This window comes from Phyllostomus hastatus, unplaced genomic scaffold (genome assembly GCF_019186645.2).
Source record: "Phyllostomus hastatus isolate PE091 unplaced genomic scaffold, TTU_PhHast_1.1 phas_contig_1, whole genome shotgun sequence".
Taxonomy (NCBI): Eukaryota; Metazoa; Chordata; class Mammalia; order Chiroptera; family Phyllostomidae; genus Phyllostomus; species Phyllostomus hastatus.
Window position 1 is genome coordinate 37,327,613 of NW_025333498.1, and position 22,204 is coordinate 37,349,816.

At 41.4% G+C, this 22,204-nt stretch overlaps 1 protein-coding gene across 1 annotated transcript; it reads left to right on the forward strand.

The window, feature by feature from the left end:
- The first annotated feature begins 1,586 nt into the window (after nucleotides 1-1,586).
- RND3 (Rho family GTPase 3) lies at nucleotides 1,587-20,429 on the forward strand. Its single transcript, XM_045859925.1, has 5 exons — nucleotides 1,587-1,984; nucleotides 2,435-2,522; nucleotides 13,643-13,752; nucleotides 16,615-16,749; nucleotides 18,396-20,429. The coding sequence occupies exons 1-5, from the start codon at nucleotides 1,835-1,837 to the stop codon at nucleotides 18,645-18,647; spliced, it is 735 nt and encodes a 244-aa protein (XP_045715881.1). The 5' UTR covers nucleotides 1,587-1,834; the 3' UTR covers nucleotides 18,648-20,429.
- The last annotated feature ends 1,775 nt before the right edge of the window (nucleotides 20,430-22,204 follow it).

A 22,204-nucleotide genomic window follows, 5' to 3' on the forward strand; every position in this document is an offset into this window, starting at 1 on the left:
AAACAAGTAAATAATTCAATAAAAGATTCCTGTACCTCAGTAGATTTGGGGATGCTGGGTTAAATAAACCATGCTAAATAGGCTACTTTTCTTCAATACTTTTTCTTTCTGCAATGTGTCAAAGTGTTTGGTACATATTCAAAGATTACCATGAGCAAGGTATCTCCATTATTAATTGGGCCATCTGTGTGAGGAGCACTAAAGTTCTGCAGGGAAAATTTTGGCCAATGCTGCTTTAGGAACCTGAGCAGGACCAGGTATCCTTTTCTCTGTGGTCAGACCTTCACAGTATGGACTGTGAGTCCGCACCAGGGTCTTTCTTTGTGAGGCTCTAGTTTTCTCAGCTCTGAAAGGGAGAGAAGACTGCCCTTGGACCCCTGACACTTTATGATCACAGTGTCCTATACTTACATCCATCCTTTGAACCACCTTTCACTGTGCCTCTTCACTCACCATACTGAACTTTCTGGTTTTTCACTTCATCTTCTCTTCATTTACAAGCCTAGAAGACTTCATAGGGAATCTTTAAGTTGGGCTTGGCCAATATCTTTACTAATAGTTAAAACCTCCTGACCACCTGCAGCACAGAAGATGAAGATGAGGGGGAAAAAAGAACTACTCAAAAGAAAAGGAGAACAAATGCATGGGCCACTTTTAGTCCTCTCTCAGACTTCTGAGCTGGGTGAATAGGGGGATAAATGTAGAAGAGGGTTGGGAGGGTGGTGATTTGCACCTGCATTTTTAGCTAAGCATAATGTGTTTTTTGGGTCCAGCCTAGGGTGCTTTGATTCCAGGGAGGGGGAGGCTACAGATAAACGAATTAAAAGGCAGGATCTGAATCTCTCCTACCCAGTCTCCTCACTGCAACATGGGCAATGGCTAATTTTGTATATTTGGGTCTCCAGTGAAGTAAGGTTGAGTTTCCAGTGGCTTCTGCCACTCATTTATGAGCATCCTTCACTTTTCTTTCTACTCTGCTCTCACCACCCTACCTACTCCTCAAAATCTTTCTGCCTCCTCTTGGGTGACTGAAATTGTCAGGTTTCAGAAGCCAGTCTATTACTGAGACCCAGGCAAGCCAGTTCCAACATCTGAAATAACCTGACGTAGCTACTGTTTTATGGCCTATATACCAGAGACAAACCATTTCCCTACAAAAACAACCACATAACGCTTGCCCACCTAAAACTTGCTTCCTATGTTTAATAAGGGTGTCTTAACTTGGGTGACAAATGTTTTTACTTTCATAAATGTTCAGGTGGCTTCTGTAGATCAGCCCTTATTAAAACATTTTTAAAGGAATTCTAATAAAAATCAATATGCACACAGATTCAGTTTTCCAATTCCTCCTGGACTTGTACAGTCCCATCCATCAGCAAGGCGTTCCAGGAGTCTTCAAGTTGCTCCAGAGCCTTGGGCTGGAAATAGATCCCGCACGGTCACCCTAGAGGGCGCACTGTTTACATCTTCTGCTAGTAATGAGATAGCGCTCGCTCCCAGGCTCCATAAAAGGGGAGGAGGCGGATCAGTTTCCTTCTCTCATTGAGAAAGGAGAGGATTGGAAGACCGAGCGTATAAAGCCGCGCAGAGAGCGTGAAACAAAGCAGTCGGATCGGAATTGGACTTGAGAAGCGAGGTGTGGAGTCAGGCATAAAACTTGTTGGAGGGGAGTAACGAGCCTGCTCCTCCAACTCTCCTCGTCTGCGCCGCGCTTCAGGGGTCCTCACCAGCCTTGCAATTTATTTTTATATCTACTTTTTATAGAAATAGAAATATATATATTTTTTCTTCTTAAGAGAAAATTCCTGTTCTAAGAGAAAATAAGACAAGATCAATGAAGGAGAGAAGAGCCAGTCAGAAATTATCCAGTAAATCTATCATGGATCCTAATCAGAACGTGAAATGCAAGATAGTAGTGGTGGGAGACAGTCAGTGTGGGAAAACCGCGCTGCTGCACGTCTTCGCCAAAGACTGCTTCCCCGAGGTGAGTGTGACTGGCCGGGGCTTCGAGAAGGGGGGCGGCCCGCGGTGCCCCCCGTCTCCAGGTGGGTTTCCCTTTGCTTTAACCCCTTTGCCCATTTTTCTTTTTTCAAGCTGTCGTCCTCATGCCTTACTATGTTCTCCCTGGCTAAACTGCCCGGAAAGAGAAAGTGGGCAGGAAGCCTTTAGGGGTTGGGACGCGCCTGCACCTCGTGCTGTTAGCTTCTGAAACTTGTCCGGACATGTGTGCAGAACCTGGCGCTGGGGGATTTGGGTTCTGTCTTGAAAAACCGGATAGGGAGAGTGGGGAGTCAGACATGGGTTTAGGAGAAGGTCTGCAGGTTAGTGTGTGACCTGGTATGTGCCTTTTATTTATTTATTTTTTTCAATTAAGGAGGCATCGTTTATTTCAAGATAACCTCTTTGCGCTCTTCTGTCCATTTTGTTTGTCCAGAATTACGTCCCTACAGTATTTGAGAATTACACGGCCAGTTTTGAAATCGACACACAAAGAATAGAGTTGAGCCTGTGGGACACTTCGGGTAAGAGTCGTCGGACCGCGTGGCTCTTCGGGCGGGTTTCCAGATGCTCCAGAGTGCGCAGTGGGTCTTGCTCCCGGCAGCTACGCACGGGCCGGCGCGCCACCAGCGCTGTATTCCCCTCGGTTAACTTGCCTTTTCCGAGGGATTCTCGGGGCCCCTGCTGGGTGATAATTTTGTCCCTTCTGGGTGAGGGCGGTGAGGAGAAAAGAGCGCTGTGTGACCGTAGGGTGACCCCGCAGTGGGAACCGCTTGTAGCAGCCCGCTGGCCCGAGAGCGGTTGGCTCGCAATGCTGTGCCTGAGTCGCCTCGCAGCTGCCAGGCGGCTTAATGTTGGGGTGATGCGTGCGCCGCCCCAGAACCACCTGGCTCCCGGCAGGCACCCATACACGTTCTAACCTGGTTTTCTGGGAGGTGGGGATCACGGCGGGGGTGGTGGGATGTGGGAGGTGAGAGAAAATCCCTGAAGCGACGCAGTTACGTTCTGATCCCGCCCTTGGGGAGGGGGAGTAAAGTGAGCGTAGGCGACCGCTGGGCTCTTTACGCCTACTGCGAGGAATGCACCGCCTGCGGAGGCAGCCTACGGCCGCCTGGTGCCGGGCCTTGCCTCCGCGCCGCCAGCCTCTGTACTGACCTGCAGATCCGAGCTCCCTTTGCGTCCGCCTCCCCCTCCCGCTGCTCCCCGTGATCACGCGGTCCTTCCGCTCTTGCCACTGCTAGTCCTCCCTGACCCCCATGGCACCACCCCTCCCTCCGCCAGTTTACGAGACCGCGGGCCGCACTGTTCGCCTTTGACCTTCCCGTCCAAGTTGAATTATTGGCGTCTTGGTGAATTATTTTCAAGGGTCTGGGGTTCAAGACGGGGTTATCGCCTTCCCACGCGCCCACCTAGCTACCTGGCGTGGTGGTGGTGGAGAGGGCCGGGTGTCGCACGGGAGGGGAGCAAGGGGAGGCTTCCACCGCGTGGATGTCAGAGATTCCGGCTTGGCCTAACGTTGGAATCTGGGTCTGGGATCCAGGCAACTGACGTTCCTGTGTGAGGTGCTCGAAAGAGTATCTGTTTCACGAAGGGTATTGTCTCAGGAGGAGGAGCCACCGCGAAGGCCGGGTCAAAGTCCCCCACGCTTCTGTCTGGGAGTTTAGCAGGGAGCAGGGCTGCCTCGGGTGAACCAAGCTAAATCCTGGTGAAGCTAGCGCTACAGTGTCAGCACACAGGTTTTGCAGTCAAGCTGGTGAAGCCTCAAGATCGGGGGCTACGCTCAGCTGGGAGAGTAGCCTGGGAGAAGTGCTTCGGGGCAGTGGGAGAACCCCACAATCTTAGACTTTAACCTCTGGAGCCCCGGAGGGACTCACGGGATTTGAGAGCTCGAGGAGGGGACCAGACTGACAGGGTCGCCCGAGGCAGTCCCTGCACAAAGGCGAGCGGGAAGTCCTTCACGAGCGCCCCTCGTGGTCCATATCAGATGCTCTGAGTTCTGCAGTGAGAAGATCCGATTTTTATTCGCTGGAGAATCAGACGAGCGGTGCCAAGGGCAGCAGAAACGGAACCTCACCGGAATTTGTGTTAGGGATTGCACATACATTCCCGCAGCTGTAGGGAAGGTGCTGATAGAATGCTAGTGTTTTCTTACTTCAATAGTTCTATCTTCAGCATCGTTACAGAACCTGGTGCTTAATGGGATCTGATCCCCAGACATATCATGGTATTTGTTACACCTAGTGGGTAGCTGGTTTGGTACCAATGATTAGCACCAGTACTTCTCCCCACCCCTCAGCCCTGTTTATACCTAATGCATGATAAGAAATATTTAGGCATGGGGCCTGGTCTGTGAGTCTGATCCAGCCATTGATTTCCAAGCTGTGTTTAGATCTTAGCTACTGGTTACCAAGGATTTCTGTTTAAAAATCCCCTACCTCCCTGTCATTTTATTATCTGAAAAAAGAGGATAGAGAGCTAGATAATGTGCAGGATCTCTCCCAGCCGTTTGCTTCTTGGCTTTAGTATACTGAACAAGCAAGTCTTTTTGTTTCCCAGGATGTTGGTTGGCTTGGGCTCTTAGCCCCAGTGGATCTGGCATCCCATGCTGGGATTTTCACCACCCACAAAGCAGCCACTGCTTCCTGGTGGATTTAGGAAGGAGATTCAGTCGGGTAGGGGAGGGGCATGGATGGGCTAGCAGGAATGCTGGGTTATATATCCCTTGTCTCAGGCTTCAAGAGTCACAGGACCACCAACGGAGATTTTCAATTAGGCACCCAAAGAGCTAAAATTGACTTTTTTTTTAAGGAGAAAAAAAAGACTATTTTTCAAAGGTTAGAAAACAAAATGTGGGCATTTCATAGTAGGAGGCTATGCTTCATATGTGCAGATGAGTATCACTTCAGATATTTTCCAATATTTAAATCAGACTCTGTGGTTTGTAGTCTCTGTATACATGGCACCATGTCGCACACAGTAGTCATCTAATAAAATCTGTTGCATGAACAAGTGAATATGCATTGTTTCCAAGGAGATGAGTCTTCCTGACATTACCACTGAATTACCTGTGCACGAAGACTGGCAACTTTGTAAACATTGCCTTTTATCAAATTAAAGATAATCACCTGAAATGAAGTCTGTAGTGAGATAATCACTTGCATTTTTATTTGATGAAACAAACCTATGCATGCTTAACTAAAATATAAAGGTTTGAAAAGACAGTGATTAAGAAAATATCACTGCAAAATTATTCTGTAATGAAATCTTTGTTCGAATTGTGGCTTATACAAATGGGAAAAAAAGCATAAAGGAATTAGTTAGAATCCCATTATGTTGTTGTGCGAGGCACAAAATACTAGTTAATTAAACAGTTACCAAGCACTGCTTAAATTCTAAGAATAGACTGTTTCCACCAAAAATGATTTTGTCATTCATGAGCAAAACACATCTAACCAAGAACTGCTGCATCAGCAGCTAATCATCTCAAGTGTCTTAACATTGTTCCATTGCATCTCAACCTCTTCATAGCAAATTTCTAAACAGGATTATTTTTTGACAAATGTTTAACATTTTCTTTGCCCACTAAGACATTGGTTTAGTTCAGGTTGGGAAAATAATTGTATGTGCCTTATGTTACTTGATACATTTATTTTTTCCAACTGCTATAAATTTAATTCTGGGAGATAAGGTCTAAACCAGGTCTTCAAAGTCTTAAATGTCAAAAAAAAATTTTTTGCCTTTGTACAACTTTGAGTTGTACAAAGTTAGAGATTTATTTAGGAAAAATTAGATGTGCCTAACTTTGCTTATATAGGGCAAGAGATTGCATAAACTTTGTTCTTTGAATGGCATTCACATCCTGTTTAGCCTCCTAGCAGAGGGGCAAACGTTCAGGAAACAGGCAGTTCTTCCCTTCTCTGGCTTCTATACTTGGAGGGCGTCTCATAAGGGGTCTCCTTTTCCCCCAGCAGGCGTGCAATGTGCATAGGCAAAACTCTGCCAATTTGGATGTAGGAAAGAACGTCAAGTGAAAGTAGGCTATGTGGGGTCTCTTTGCACCAAGAGAAAAGATCATTCATTCCCCACTTTTTAAGCCACAATGCCTTAAAACAGTGCCTTCCATTCTCTCTAGCTCCCCTTTTTTTCCCTGCATCTATTATGTGCAGGCCCTATGTTAGGCCTTAGAGATGCTGCCTTAATTAAAATAAGGCCCTAATCCAAGTGTGGCAGGGAGTGGGGATAAGGAAACACTCCCCACTTAGTGTAGCTCATATTCAACTTATGATGAGGTCCTTGCAGCCAAGTGCCCTGTTCCACCTGGTTACAGTGTATTTCCATTGTCAGGCATCCCTAGTGCTGATAGACTGTCCTCAGGTAGGAGGCAGATCCTCCCTCTCACCCCCAGTGCACAGGCCAGTTAAAGCAAACACAGTGGCACTTGGCCAGCTGGTTTCCTGAGGGCTGCTTAAAGTCACTCCAACCCCACTGAGAGTACACAAATACTTTTAACTAGTGCCACCATTAACCTTCTAAAAGGCAGGGGTGCTAAAGGAAGTCTTTGAATACAGATCCACAATTTCTTGATTTTAATGAGAAATATTCCCTTTTTATTGATAAGAAGAACACTTATTTATAATTGCAGAAATGCTCCAAATGATTTTCAAATTGACTCAGTGAGTTTCTGTATAACCATGGGTCAGGGCTTCAGCATTTTGAGGTGATTGAGTTGAGATCAAAGTAGTTCTAATATCATGTGCTTCAGAATCTGCCCCAGTTGCCAAGCATGGGAGCAATCTGTAGCACGGAGCCAAATGCCTACTAATAATAGAAGCTTAGTCATTTAAGGATCACTGTATCTTTCCCTTAAGTGATTTGATTGCAGTATAATGTCGGCACGTGTGATAATCATTCATGCCAGTTTTTAACCAAGGCAAGTTAATACACATTTTATTTCAGGCATATTATTGGTTTTAAAATACTCAATTCAGCTGCTATAATTCCACCACAGTAACTATTCTATTGCCTCATGGACACTCTTTTGAATCTTTTCTTGATGTAAGCTTCTTCTAGGTCCTATGTGCTAAAATTAGCACTTCCTATATTAGTTGTTGGCATTATTAACAAAGAATGTAGTATTGTTTACATTTTATACTTAAAGGAAAGGGGAGGAAATAAAAATCTTGATTATTCATGGCCTCACTGCTCTGTAAATATGTCTACCTGTATTGTTATATTTGTAGTTTACACATTAAAGAATGTTCTCTGTGCCAAACACTCCATTGAAATAATTCTTAAAGGGTGGAAATGTTTCAGCTGTGTTGGGAGATTAGTGTTAAAATTAATTCAGAAAAGCAGCTTCAAAGGAGATCACTAGTCCTTGTTTTGTGATTTAACATGTAAATTAGCACATCAAGGCAGGATATATAGAAAGGATTACAAAACCAGGAAGGTTGTTTTTTTTTGTTTGTTTGTTTTTTTTTGTTTTTTTTTCCATTCTGTGTGCTCCAAGAAAAAAACAGTGTTGTGGGAGCAGGTGTTGTGGGAGCAGGGAGGCAACACTGCAAAGCTGAGCAGGAGCAGCTCTTGCCCTCAAGGTACTAACAGTCTCACCCTTGGTGCTCTGATACTTTTTGGGGGGGCCGTGAGTCCCCAGGCACAGCTGGTTTCACCTAGAAATGAAAAGATCCAAAGAACTGTTACAGGCCACAGAGCCTGCCCAAGCCCCTGGCTTGTGACTCACTGCTTATTGAAGCCCACCATAGTTCCTTCCTTATCTCTATAAGTGGACTCAACTATTAAGAAGTCTTTATCATCCTTCCCACTTAGAAAGAGGCTTACATTGAATGATTTTCAAGAAAACCGAGATTCCAAAAGTTGAAGTCTAACTTAAATTAGTCTTGTTAGAGAAAGAAATAACGACAAGAATTTACAAAGAAGCCAGACTCATGGATGCTGGTGATGTGACTTACCAAGGGCAAAATTGCAGAAAACCAGTTTGATCATAAGGTAGTAGTGATCCTTAGGGGCTTAGAGTTTCAAAACCAGGTTCAGCTCTTTAGTGTCTACTTGAAAACCCTGTAACAGATATGGATTAAGGAATCAGATAGCTCTAAGTTAGGATGATGATGTTTCAATAAGCAATATATTTACAATATTACATTTGGAGATTTAACTCTTATTGAAACCCTATTTAATGCTGGGTTTTCTCTAACCTAGTTTCTTGCTAAGTTGCACATTTCAGTGAGACATTCATATTGGTCGTTCTGATGCCACCTGTAAAAACCAGATGTCTCCCCATGAATCCAGTTCTTTTGCATGTAGATATGACACCAAGGATCAACAGTTTCTCCACCCAGTTCATGGTACCTAGTAGGCTGTGCCAAGTCAGTTAGTTGTGCCTCAGCCATTATCTGATGCCCTATAAATGTCTTCTCAGTTGCTACATGCCAACAGCATTACTCAGAGACCCCCTTGACAAAACAGATTCCCCCTGACATGGAATGTAAGCTGCCTCCGAAGTTTGGCTGGGTGTTGTGCACATTGGTTTTGCAAAGGGAGCCCAGCGACATGGGATGTGGCCAGGCAACTCCACACGTGCGCCTCTTCTCCCAGGACACCAGTGTTTCATGGAGCACAGAATCTTTAATCTGTTACTGAAGGATAGTGCCATTTTTCAATTATCTGTATCTACTCTTATTGTTCCAATTCTGTGACCAGAGTTTCACTTTAAGTAGAATATTTGGATTCTTACATTTTTTAAGTGTCTCAATAAGACTGGGAGTTTAAAGCTAATGCTGTGTGTACAGCCTCAAAATAGCAATCTTAATTCTACCTCATTGACTTTCCAACTATGTATCTGCATTGCCCCCAGAAATTGAAAATAATGATTGTGTTTTTAAAGCAACACAGAAGTGCCCCTCCCCCACTGAAGCTTTCATAAAATCTGTTTATAATTCCAGTTAATGGGAACATACAGAAGAAACAAAATACTCTTCCTAGGAACATGCGTTGCACGTTTGTGGACATGGCAACTGGAGGGCACACTGCTTGAGAAAAGAGCTCGGGGTCTTATACTGGGCCCAGCACCAAAGACGGTTCTGCTCACGTGTGATTCACGTGGCTGAGACCGAGGTTGGTCTGGAGCTCTCTGAGTAGAGGTGGCAGGAAGAAACAGATTCCAGTGATGACTGCGCAGTTCAGTTTCATGTGTTAGCTGTTGCTTGGGGCAGATGTTTTCTTGGTGACCACTAAAACTACCAAAAGTTAATCTATTTCCTGTGCCAAAAATATGTAATAATCCTAATTTTGTTGTTTTCATAAGGAATTTCTTAAGGGGAAAGGGGAAGTTTTTCAATTTAACATTCAAGTAAAAAGTTATATTTAAGAAATATTGAACTAGAAGAGTTTTCAGTTCTCAGACTTCTATAGAGCGTCAGAGTGTTTGAACTGGTTTGGCAAAAGACTCTATAAAGCCTCCCATTTGGGCATGAATCTTGTCACATATACATCTAATGATGTACATATATGGTATGTTCTATCTTTGTGAAAGGATGACATATACAGGCAGGTATGTGTCTGCAGAATTAGTTTCTGGGTGAGGCACTTTGTGACTGTTCTTGGGCTGGAAATACTACTCTCACCACAAGTTGATGGGTAGACCTGACTTTTCAAAAGCCTTTTAAAACTTTGCTGATGTTTGCCAAACTTGAGGAGCTCAGAGAACCAAAGCCGTACACTTACTCTAATCTACACCCAAGCAAGGAGGTGTTTTAGGGGCACTGGAAGTGCATATGTGGTATAGTTTTTTCTTAATATAAAGCTTTCCTGAAGTTTTTCCTTTATGGTCTGATAGGTTAATTAGAAAGGACTTTGGAATAGAGCTATGTGCTTAAACTTTCATGTAGCATAATAAGAAATGCTGCATCTGAGATTTCCACGTGCATGAAGCCTATTCCACATGGCTGAGGAAGTTTTATTGGCGAAGGCTCAGTACCTACCTAGACTTACTGAATTTAGCTGTAGTACGTTCTTGGATACGAAGTATGTACAGTGTCCTGCAGTTAGAGTTCAGTACTTCGCTGCATAGTAAAAAGTTCAGCACTCTTTCTGGTGTTGTGTTTAGTTCTACAGTTACCCTGGAAGCTTTACACCTGCATCTTAAAAAATATATTTATAGAAGTTAATGTTTTGCTGTTTGGCTTAACAGACTGTTTTAAGACTTTTCTCGAGGGACATGGGAGTTAAGGGCAGGCATTGTTCTTATTTCACGAGCTTACTTTTGGCTCCTTGCTTTGGTGTCACTTCTGCCTCCCCCATTTTGCTTCTCACTTCACAGGGGCATTCCTGAAATTCCTCTTCACTTTTTCTTGGCTGGTGAGTTATACCACACATGCCTGTGATTATACCGTGCGCTCTCCAGCTTTGCTTTCCTTTGTGCAGTAGCTTGGGCTTTATAGAGGAGAATAAAGAAGAATTCAAAGTGCTTAAACGCAGAGTAAACAACTGTCAAGTTACACAAGATCTTTTTCTTTTCTCCTGAAGTTCCTGCTTAGCCATTGAATTGTTAGATTTCTTCTTTTATAATTCTATGTAAGTTTTTTACCATGAAGGAAATAGAGACAACAGATTTTCTTATCCAAAAAGTTTTAAATTTACCCCATAAAAATCTAATGAATAGGTGGCCTTGTTATTTTAGTGACAAATTACTCTTGTAGTTCGTGGTTAGACAAATTGTGCTTATAACTAATAAATGTGGGTATCAGTTTTATGACTACTTTTAGATACCACTGTTGATCTAAAAGTGTGCTGCTCATTAAAAGAAGTAATAGGACAGGATCATTCCGAATCAGATCTTGTTAAAGCTTTTAAAAATTACCTCTTTACATCTATAAGCAAGGTGGTTAATTTTTCATGAAACTTTCCACATATATGTATTTTTATTCAAAATATTAAACCACATAAAAACATCAACATAAACAAACCTCCAGAAGACTGTGGTATAAGTTGAAAACTGTTTCCTTTTAAGTCAGGACAGTCTGTAAATTTTGCAGGTATTTGAGTGTGCTCACTAAACACAGAAAGCAGACTGCTAGATTCTAGTCAGCAGGAATCTCCAGTCCTGACTGAGGGCGGAACACAAAGGCAGATCCCCTTTGTGGCTGGAGACACATTGGGGGAGGGAAAACCCAGCATACAAAGGGCCAGAGGGGTGTTCTCGGCATCCATGGTGACTAAAATGATGAAACAATTTTCTTAGTAGTCCAACTGTAATTACTCTATTTTAAAACCTTTGTAATTCTCCAGATGCTCTCCTAAATTTTGTATTTGGAAAAGATGATCTCCATTGTTATGCAGGGTAGTTGTGGATCTGAATTTATCAGTGGTACCTCATCTAATCTCAAGTTATGTTCTGAAGGAATGAGGCACCTGGAGATGTCTGTCCTTCCAAGTTCAGGTCTGATTAAGACTGCAGAGTGAGTGATTTCCAAGAAAGGACACCTCTGAAGCATAGTCAGGTTTATGACAGCCCTCATTGTTGGAAAGCACTGATTTTATGGGCTTGGGATCAGCTCATCTCCTGCTAACTTGGAACAGCAGAGGAAATCCTGGTGTGCATGGCTGGTGTTTGGATTTCCACTTTATGATCTGGAATTTTATGCTCTGTACTTGGAAAGAGATTCCCTGGTGTCTAACTGTGTCAAAGTTAGACCTTGCACACAAACAGGAGAGGTTGCAATTCAGAAAGTCGGAACTTCACAGAACAAATAATGGAAAATACTTGTATATCCACACAGAGCGATAAGCCATCTCATTTCTGATGCCTCTCAGTGTTAAAACTAGTGAATTATTTATGAGTTATTCTCTTAAGCTCAGGTTTCTTTAAGTGGCTGAAAATCAGGAGCTACAGCTTGTCATTGTTAGAGACATCCTCCCTCTAATATGCCTTGATATTTTAAATGACTTGATTTAAAAAACAAACAGGCAAACTCTGAACCCTTTAAGCCTTTGGAAAATGTTTTTCAGTTGTCAGTCTACTTCACCAGGGTCCTGAGTCAAGATGTGGGTAGGGAGCTGGTGCAGCTCATGAAAAATTCTGGCTTAGATTGTTGGTACTTACTCATAGATTTTTCTTCCTGATTTGTAGAACATTTCTTTCCTCCTTGAGTGGTAGACACACCTGGCCTGACATTGTCATTGTTCATTTGTAAAATAGTGAGCGTAAAGGCCACCATGTTCCTGGGGTTCCCTCGTAAATGCTAGGGACCCAGAACATAGTATGAACAGTGGGTGATGCACCCCAGCTACAGTAACTTCTAGATCTCAAGAGCAGCCTCCTGAAAGATTTTGTTTTGATAGAAATGGAAAAGGTTATTTTAAAGGCTTCTTTAGTCTTTCTCTCCTCCTGACTTTGACTATCAAGGTTTTGATTTATCAGGAGACAATATGTCATGTGTTTCTGCTAGAAATGGAAGGCAATGTCAAAATGGAATGGGTTTTCAAAAAGACCTGGGTGGCTTAGATTTTCTTTCTCTACTCTGAAGTCAAATACATACATATGCATTTCCCCTAGTAAGATGATTTTCCTATTATGCCTGTGAAATGTCAGGATATCAACAATGATGTTAAAAAATAAATAGCATTGCCAAGCTGTATTTGATTTTATAGTCACACTATTTTATAATAATTGTCCTCATGTAATTGCCCATCCTTTGGGATTCCTAAAGGAAAGGAAGAAACATGCTAAATGACTAGAGGGTTCTGTGGTTAAATTATTTGTCTGGTAACTTAGACCTTAATGGTGCCCTGCATTTAACTCCGGCCAGGATCCTTGGATCATGCCTCATTGTCTCTCTCAGAGATGAAACTGTGTAAAAAAGTGACATGATCCAGTCTGGCATTTATTACATGCTTTGGTTGTAACAGGAAGAGAGGCTATGCAGATTTTGAGGGTAAGTTTAAGTAAGCAAGCTCAAAGGTCAGTGGCTTATCCAAACTTGTCACTTTGAGATAGGGTGGCACAGCTGCATCCTACTGTGTTTTTTTTGTTTGTTTGTTTGTTTGTTTTGTTTTTCAGTAACCTACCTTTTATCCCTCCCACATCCACCCTCATTTATGGTGCTGGCCACCATTCACCTTTTTATGGCACTGACACAACTGTAACCATAGTTAATACCAACTGATCCTTTACCAAATGTCAGGCCCTGCTTGGGTTTGCTTAATCCCAGGTATGTTGTCTTCATTTATGAGTGAAGAATCAGTACAGGGTCCTACAGCAGCCCTGACCCTCCTTCAGTGGTGGAGGGGCATTTGCACTCCAGGCCGTCTGGCTCCAACAGCCTCTGCACTTCACCCAGGTGCCTTGGGATTTACCCTGAACCATGCAGATTTCAGCTAAAGATCCCGTCACTTCCCTTTGAATTCACATCAGATACAAGGGAGGCTTCTTGCCTCTTCTGGCTGAGATGAACATGTTACTACTCGCCCCCCCCCGCCTTTTTTTCTTTTCACTCATTCCCAAGAATTAGAGGAGGTGGGAGTGTTGCCTCATGACACATTCAAGGGGTTTAACTCAAAAAGGCAGGGTTACTACATGACGGACAAGGAATTTTCATCTGAAAACCTGTGTATGTTTGTCTTTTCTCAGGTTCTCCTTATTATGACAACGTCCGGCCCCTCTCTTACCCAGACTCGGATGCCGTGCTGATTTGCTTTGACATCAGTAGACCAGAGACTCTGGACAGTGTCCTAAAAAAGGCAAGTGCTGGGGAGCAAGGACACAGTTCAGTACTGGCCTATTTATAAAACAGAAGCATGTGGTTGGAGGGGGAGCTCAAACATTCTCGTTAATACTCTGCTCTATATTTTGTAGTCAGAGCACTGAAAAAGGACACTTTTACACTATAACAGGGTTTTGATCTGTCATCAGTTTTGATGATGAACCTGCTTAAAGTTTGATTTCATTTTAAGAAATAAAATACCCTTTTTAGGAGCCTATCTGTTTACACTTTGGGCAGAAATTGTGCAGCTAAAAGTAATTCTACTTCATGACTGTCAAGCATGTCTTCCTTGTTTCTTTCCTTCCTTCATTTACCCTGTAGATCGTCTTAGTTTATAGGTTTACATTGGATCTCACCTCAGATAGTGAAATGAATGCAACAGTAGCTATCTTAATACAGAAACTGTGTTTCAGTAATGATGTTATTTATTAGAAACAGAAATAGAACTAATAAAGGGTAAGGGTACCTTTACAGACATTAGACAAGGTAACTTGTAATTAGGTAGATGTCAGATACTAATAAAAACCGTAGTGGTAAACATGTCCTTGATGATAACACATGCCAGGTTTCTGGAGGCCAAAGGACCTAAGGAGGCTCTGGACAGAAGCAAGGTGGGGAGGTCAGGAGAAAGGGGACCTGTTGCAGGAGGGTTACAGGTACTGAGAAGGCTAGTGGGAGGAAGGAGCTCTCCTTGGCCTCCACTAGTCTAGGACTCTGCTCCAGCTAGGTGCAGAAAGCACATGCTTCATTGTGGATCAGCCTGTATTGGCCACTAGCTGTTTTGGTCCCGGCCTTGAACGCTGTGGGCTTTCAGAGCCAGATTCTTCTGTAGAGCACCCACTCTTCCGCCAGCACCACGGCTTACACAGAGGATGTGGCAGTGTCCTTATAAAACTTTGTGTTTTTATTAATTTGCATTTCCTTATCATGTTTTACTGCTTGTCTTTTGTGTCATAAAATTAGAGTTTGAGGGTGAATCATCACCCATCTCTTTACTAACTATGACACAGTTAGCTCAATGAAATATGAATTTGTTAAAATACCAAGGCTCTTTTTTACTTTTTAACTCCTTTCAATTTTGAGTAATGTGTGTCCATCACTAGTGCTAATGTTCATCAGATTCAGGCAGGAATACACCTTTTCTGTCTTCAATGCTTGTAAATAGTTGTGAGGCATTCAGAGGAGGCCAGTCATTACCCAGCTGGGAAATGACATAACAGCATGTCTAGTGCTTGTCTGTAGATAAAAGAGATTGCTTATTTACTGCATTTTTACTTGATGTAGCATCAGATGATGCATAATTTATGATGAAAAGCCTTGCTCCTATTTTATTTTGTTTCCTCTTCTGAGACCAAATGAGTTAGTATGTATTATATTCCTGTGAGGTTTAAAGCTCATGATAACTCCTGCTATGATTTGTCTCAACTAATTAAATCCTTTAGGTCCTTGAATATCAAAACGGTTAGACTGGCTTAAAGCAGGATACATCATATTCCTTTTTTTCAATTCACCTTATAGTTCTTAACTCCAGTACCATTCAGCACATGGTGGATGTTCTTAAATAATTCTGGAAGGGAGGGAGAGGAAGAGGAAGGGAGGGAGGAGTTGGTGGATAAATTAGGTCTTACAGGAAGTATACTGCTCCTTTCAATCCACTGGTGTACTTGAGACTAGAGTTCATTACCCACAGCACATCTGGTGATCCTCCAAATTACTCCTGCAGGATGTCCTTCTTAGCTAGTACTATATACATTACTTCATCACCCCCAGTCTTCTGTGAATTCTTATTTGGAAGGCATAGTTATGTTTTAATCATCTTTGTAGCCACCACGATATTTAGTGAAGTACTTACTACATATCTGTGTGTGTGGGAGGGGAGAATCAGGAGGCATGGATTCCTGATCTCAGCCTCTCCAGCCCTTGCTCCCCAAGAGCCAGGGCTCTCCTGTGAATGCCCTGAACTCCCAACTCCCATCCTGGTGGTTATCTCAAGCTCGAGGAAGTGAAACCACAAAAAGACATCCATTTTCTCTTTAAAGGAACAACAAAAAAAAAAAAAACAATCTCCTGCCAGACATTTCTGGAGGTTCTAATAATTCTTGTGAAGTCACAAAACAGCTAACCAAATTGGATGAAATTGAAATATTTAACAACTTATATAACTTAGAACTAACTCAAGGGCATAGAAATCCCAAAGAGATAGGACTTTGCATGCAGTGTCATGGTCTTTGCTGATTTAACCACTCAAATGGAAGATTCTTAAAAGCAAAACATTCTGTTTATTATTAACTCTATTTCCAGTCCTTGAAATCTGTACAGATTTCATCACATGGTAGCTGCTCGATCTTTCTTGGTGGGACTGGTGAATGCGTACCTATGCTTGTGTTGGGTCCGTCTTATTCCCAGCCTTCCATGCTGGGAAGTGTCAGCTCAACACATGTGAAGATATAATCACTCCTTTCAATATATAATTATACTTCAGGCACTTTTATCTTTCAGAGATATACCAATAATTAAGAAATTACTGAAGCTACCTTCTGACAACACCCATCAAGTCTCTTGCAGTAGGGACAGATACTGAGTCACAGAAAGAGAGAATAGATAATAATATACGTAAGCCTTCCTTATGGATCCACTTGAAAATGTAGTAAAACTTAATATCTACTTAGAAGATACATGCAAGTTTGCTTCTTCATCTGAAGTGACACTTTATTTTTTTTGACACTTTCTTTTGAATGTCCTTCATGAGCCCCATTTCCAGTGTCTGCCAGTGGAGAAATCGTTTTCCATTGTATGGATGTCAGCACTTTCTTAATGATTCATCTTTTTTCCCCCATAGTGGAAAGGTGAAATCCAGGAGTTTTGTCCCAACACCAAAATGCTCATGGTTGGCTGTAAGTCTGACCTGCGAACAGATGTCAGTACATTAGTGGAGCTCTCAAACCACAGACAGACACCAGTGTCCTACGACCAGGTACGTACTATGGTCAGTGTGCCAATGTGGATTTTAAAAAGAATGGCAGATATGGAACATCACTCATAATAAATAAAATAAGAAGTAGCGACTTTTCTTAAGGCTCAACCAGTGGTCACGTCCAAGTGCAGGACCCTTTTCTAAGATGCAGAATGAGCACCATGTGTCCAGATCAGGATCAGCTGTAAACATAGATGAAAGGGGCTGGTGCTTTGGGGCTGGTGCCCTCACAGCAGTCATCTGAGCTCCTTCAGGGCTCCTTGTTGGATTAAAGTCAAGACCGCAAAGTGAGCACCAAAGTGGTCTGGGGCAAGGTTTGGCTTGAAAACTTTTCCTTTTTTGTGGTGGTGGGTGGTTTACTGTATAAGGACTCATATGTATGTATGTGTAAATAAACAATCTTTTAAAATAGGAAGGCTCTGTCATTTCGTAGGGCAATCAGGGGATGTTTGATAGCTGTTATAAACAGTAGATCAAACATATGCTACCTTGTATATTTCTGTAATTTCTACTGGATTTAAGGGAGAATGTGGTCAAAATCAGTAATACTCTTTAAGAGAAGTCATCTTATTTTACACTTAGCAGCACAACAAAATACTAAAAGAAGAAAAGGCCTTTGCCAATAAAATAGAGCACTCCACAAAATTGTCTTTTAGAGAGTCATCCTTTCAACAGCCATTTCCCCTAAATTTAGAAAGGAGAAGAACTGGTTTTAGGAATTTACTCTTAAAACCTATAAACAGATTTTAAAGAGAGTTCAAGTTCAAAGAGCTAGAATTTTGTTTTAGCATTCATTATTTTAAATACTGTAATCTTTGTCTTGCATTTCTAATTAATAAAAATTATGTTAATACACTGTTTTGATGCACACATCCTTATTGTTCTGTACATTGGGTTGTATGATCCATACCTGTGTAAGTGCTTACATACCTGTATATTGTGCTTACTAAAGTTATAGATCTCAAAACAGTAGTATTTTTCCCTCTATTTATTTTGGCCCTAAGACTTAATTATATACATCTCAAAATTGATTCTGTATCCCATCCCTTATTCCTGTTTTTTGGTATATCCTGTTACACTCAAGAGAAGAGAAATTGAAGTGTTGGAACAGGCTAGGAGCTGAATTACCCGTGTGAGAGCCATGTGGAAAATGCATCATTTACATTCACGATCTTCAGCTGACTTTTTCTGATAGCAGAATTCTCGGGGTAATTCTGCCCTTTACTGTAACCTGGAAGATCAAAGTATCTAGTTACCCTTGGTTACAGTTGATTGTGAAGATGAATCACCTCTTTAGCTTCTGTCCTCCTTTAAATCACCTCTTACTGACTGATGATGGGGGCCTTCATTTATTGATGACCCAGTGACACTAGATCAGCCTTTAGCACCTCTGGAATGTCAAACATTATCTATAGAGGATGAAATTGAGTATCGTAGGGCTGGGTCTTGACTGCAAATACTTATGCAATAACAAAGAAGGCAGTTCAAATTTAAAAACTGGTATTTTTCTTTGCAGAAACCCTTGAGACATTCAGTTAACATTAGAAATGTTTTGTGATGCATTATTCTTTTGTGGTATTAGTAGACACTTTATAACTTTCCCCAAAGACTTATTGCTGATTACAGTCTTTTCTTTTACTTCTCAGGGGGCAAATATGGCCAAACAGATTGGAGCAGCCACTTACATTGAATGCTCAGCATTACAGTCAGAAAACAGTGTCAGAGACATTTTTCATGTTGCCACCTTGGCATGTGTAAACAAAACAAATAAAAACGTTAAACGGAACAAATCGCAGAGGGCCACAAAGCGCATTTCACACATGCCCAGCAGACCTGAACTCTCGGCAGTTGCCACAGACTTACGAAAGGACAAGGCGAAGAGTTGCACTGTGATGTGAATCTCCCATTATCTTCAATGAGGACAAGGAAATTTAGTGTAAAAAATCACCACCAACAAAACAAAAAGATGAAGTCTGAATGAAGTGCATAGCCAAAGTCACATATTCTGGAGGCTTGGGAGGCATTTGAAAGGATACTCATCTTTTTGGAATCCTGTCCTTAGGTTCGGCATGTAGGGAACAAGTGGTGAGAAGTGAATACGTTGAAGAGTTCTGAAGTGTGACTTGAGAAATACGCCAAAAAAGAGAGATTCAGATGGGCTAGAGGTAGATGAGGAGGAATGCGAGTACCTCCAAGAAGAAAAATCCCGCTCTGAATGGTGCTTGCGTTATTGTTTTCTTTGTTATAACCTATTCATGAATCTCTACTTTGATTTAATTTTTAAATGTTTTAACCTCCTTTACAAAAAGTATATATTAATATACCGTCCTCATTGGGGAACTGGCACTGTGACCTTAGCGTTTAGTTTTCTAGAGGATGTGATCTAATTTCCTTCTAGCTCATCATTAAAATGGAAATTGTATCGAGACCCATGGGATATCCAGAGGAAAAGTTTGTGAGGCTTTGAAATCTTGCCTTCCTTGAGATAGCTGAGCGAGATGGCTCTAAAGAAGGGCTTTTGCAGTCTTGCAAGATATGCAGACGAGCACTGCTACAAAGATTGAATAGATCAAATAGAAAAAAGTGTTGATTTTTATTCCGTCTGATGGTTTTGTTCATCGTTGTGATTGTCCTTAAAAAGTGGTAAATTGCTCAAGGTAATATTTTTGTGCGCTGTTTAGAAAAGAGTGTGTGATTTTTTTTTTTGCCATCGTTAATGAAAATGCAAAGTCAAATGAAAGGTGTCTTGGTTTGACGTCATAGAATGAGTGATCCAAGAAGGAAAAATGTAGGTACTATTCTCACCTGAAGAAATAATGAAGGAATAGTAGCAGAAAGCACAGTTTGTGAGTAAAGCTGTTTGGAATTGTTACCAAAAGTACAAAGCAAAAGGCCTATTATGTGGGGGATGAAGTTCCAAAGTTGGCAGCATCTGATGATCTGTTGGTTTAGTTCACTTTCTTTAAATGAACATGATAAGAGAAGGACCCTCTTGCCCAACCTTTAGAGAATCCTTAGTGAAAATTTACATAATACTCACCCTGACACTATACCAGCCACATCAGGAGAGTGATTGCTAAACCTCACTTAACCAGATATCCTGCCGAGGCCCCTGTTCAATACTTGATCGCTGTTGTTACATAAAATAATCAGCATTTAAAATAGTTTACAGATATTTTCAATCAGTTCCTTTTAAAGCTTCTTTCAGAGAAGAGACCAGATCTGACCTGTTGGCGCTTGTTGAAAACGAGCTTTTTTTCCCAATGATAAAGCTTCATTTTTGAAGTGTTGAAGCTGTTGCTCCCATTAAAGTGTGGCAGGAGAGGAGATTAAGGTAATTACCACATTTAGTTCTATGTCTTACAAGCACTTTGTTTTGTCTCTGCAAGAAAATACCATTCCAGCCATTTCCCACGAAATACAGGCATTTTACCAACAAAATATGCTTTGACTGATGCAGCATTATGCTTTGGGCAGTATTACAAAATAGCTGGCAAGTGCTTTCTGTATTTAAATATTGTAAAAAGAAAATAAGTTATAACTGTTATAAAGCAGAACTTCTGTTGCATTTTTTTAATGTTGGAAGTCGATTTGTATGTTTGGTCAATGTTTATGCAGTATTTATTAAAACATACTTTTTTTTTCCTTCAAATAAAAAAGTAACCATGTCTTTGTCTAAATGTGATCTGCCTTTTATTATGTACTTCCTGATTTGGCTGTTTAGTTTTGTTCCCTGACAGAGATGATTACAGAATCTGGCCTCACATTTCCAAACCTAAGTAGGCTTTGGAATTTTTTGATTCTTGGCAGTAGTAGCAGTGTCTTGGGGAAAGATAAATCTGCATATATAAAAGGTTTTCATGATATTTGAAATCACAAGGAGAAAATGGAGCACAGACTAAGTGATTTAATCATATGTATGAAGAGCCATGGTACCACCTGGAATTAACTTGTAGAAAATGTGGAAATTCCTTGCACACTAGGAATGACATCTTGTAGTGCTGTCTCAGGTCACGGATTTAATTCTGATGTGAGGGCTAGTTTGCATCTCTGCCCTGTGGGACCCCAAGCTTCAGTCTCTAACCCAGTCATCCACCTTGTAATTCTTGTTCACAGAAGCTGATGGTATAGATGACCCAGGACCCAGATATTGCAGCAATTAGGGGAAGAGGAAAAAAGCAAAGCAAAAAGCCTTGTTTGTCATAGCAGCAACTCAGTAACAGGTCAGCATAATGTAGGCGCCTGCAGTGACCTGAAAGGTGTAAAGGAAGCTTAAGACCGAGGCCAGCCTGGGTTACCCTTAACCCAGTTGGTTGTGCCTTTAGCTAAAACTCTTACACATAAATTTTACATAAATGTCCAAAGATACTCAGAGAGGGACTTTAAAACTCAGCAATTCTTTCTAAACAACTAAGCCACTTACCATAAAAACAGTATCATGTGGCTTTTTTTTTTAATGCCTAGAAATGTTTGAGGTATAGTTGCTTGGAAGAATTCTATAAAGCATAAACCAAAGGGAAAACCTGAGGATCCAGCATGAGTGAATGAATTAAGGATCATTGAACATTATGGGCTAGCCTCATAAAAAATTTTTAAAACAGAATTACCAAAAGTGTTGGTAACATTCTTGTCAGCAAGTAGTAAAAAATAAAACCAGCTGAGGTTCTGCTGACCTTGGCAGTATTTTATAGGTTGTACAGTAATGTTTCCCTCTGATGAATTGTTCCTTTCCAGTAGCTTTAATTTGTTAAACCAAAAAGGAAAAAAACTTGCCTTCAGCCCTGGGCAAGTGTGCCTTCCTTTTCTCTTCTGACTTTCTGCTTCAGCAAACATTTATTCTAAGCATTCTGTGAACATTCCTTTCTATTGATTAATGATCATGATTAATGCCTCTTTAAATACTAAAAGGTGATTTTCAAACTCTTGAGTTAAGACTTTAATTGTGTCTCTCTCACTTCTATTAATCTTTTCCAGGAATAGTTGCTTAGATGATTTTAGTCTTACAGGGAATGCGCCTTAAGTGCAAATTTAGAAATAACCTAGGGGATTATTTTTTATTAGCAGGAATAAAAAAAAATCACCTTATCCTCTAAGACTCCCGAAACTCTTAGCATTGCACATCTCTTTTTTGATGGAGTATTTTGACATTTGCATTCTTTTCTAAATCTCCCAGTTTTTATTTTGTCATTCTTCCTCTTACTGTTATTTTTTTTTGTACCTACTATGTGCTGGCCTTTTTCTAGGCTTGGCCCATGAGACAAAATCTCTGCTCCTGGGGGTTTAGGATCCAGTAGAGAAAGATGGTCGCAAACAACACAATGCACCATATCCGGGCGGGATCTCCATGGACATCAATGAGTCACAGACACTGGGTTGGTGGCAACACTCCCATATGCAGTCAGGGACACCAGTGCAAAAGTTGCATACATTATAGCACATGTAGCTATAATGAAAT

Bases quoted from the DNA above. Each gene is read 5' to 3' on its own strand.
- RND3 (XM_045859925.1), top strand. From the start codon at position 1,835: ATGAAGGAGAGAAGAGCCAGTCAGAAATTATCCAGTAAATCTATCATG. The intron at 1,985-2,434 runs GTGAGTGTGACT...TTGTTTGTCCAG, and splicing joins CCAAAGACTGCTTCCCCGAG to AATTACGTCCCTACAGTATT. The intron at 16,750-18,395 runs GTACGTACTATG...TTTACTTCTCAG, and splicing joins CACCAGTGTCCTACGACCAG to GGGGCAAATATGGCCAAACA.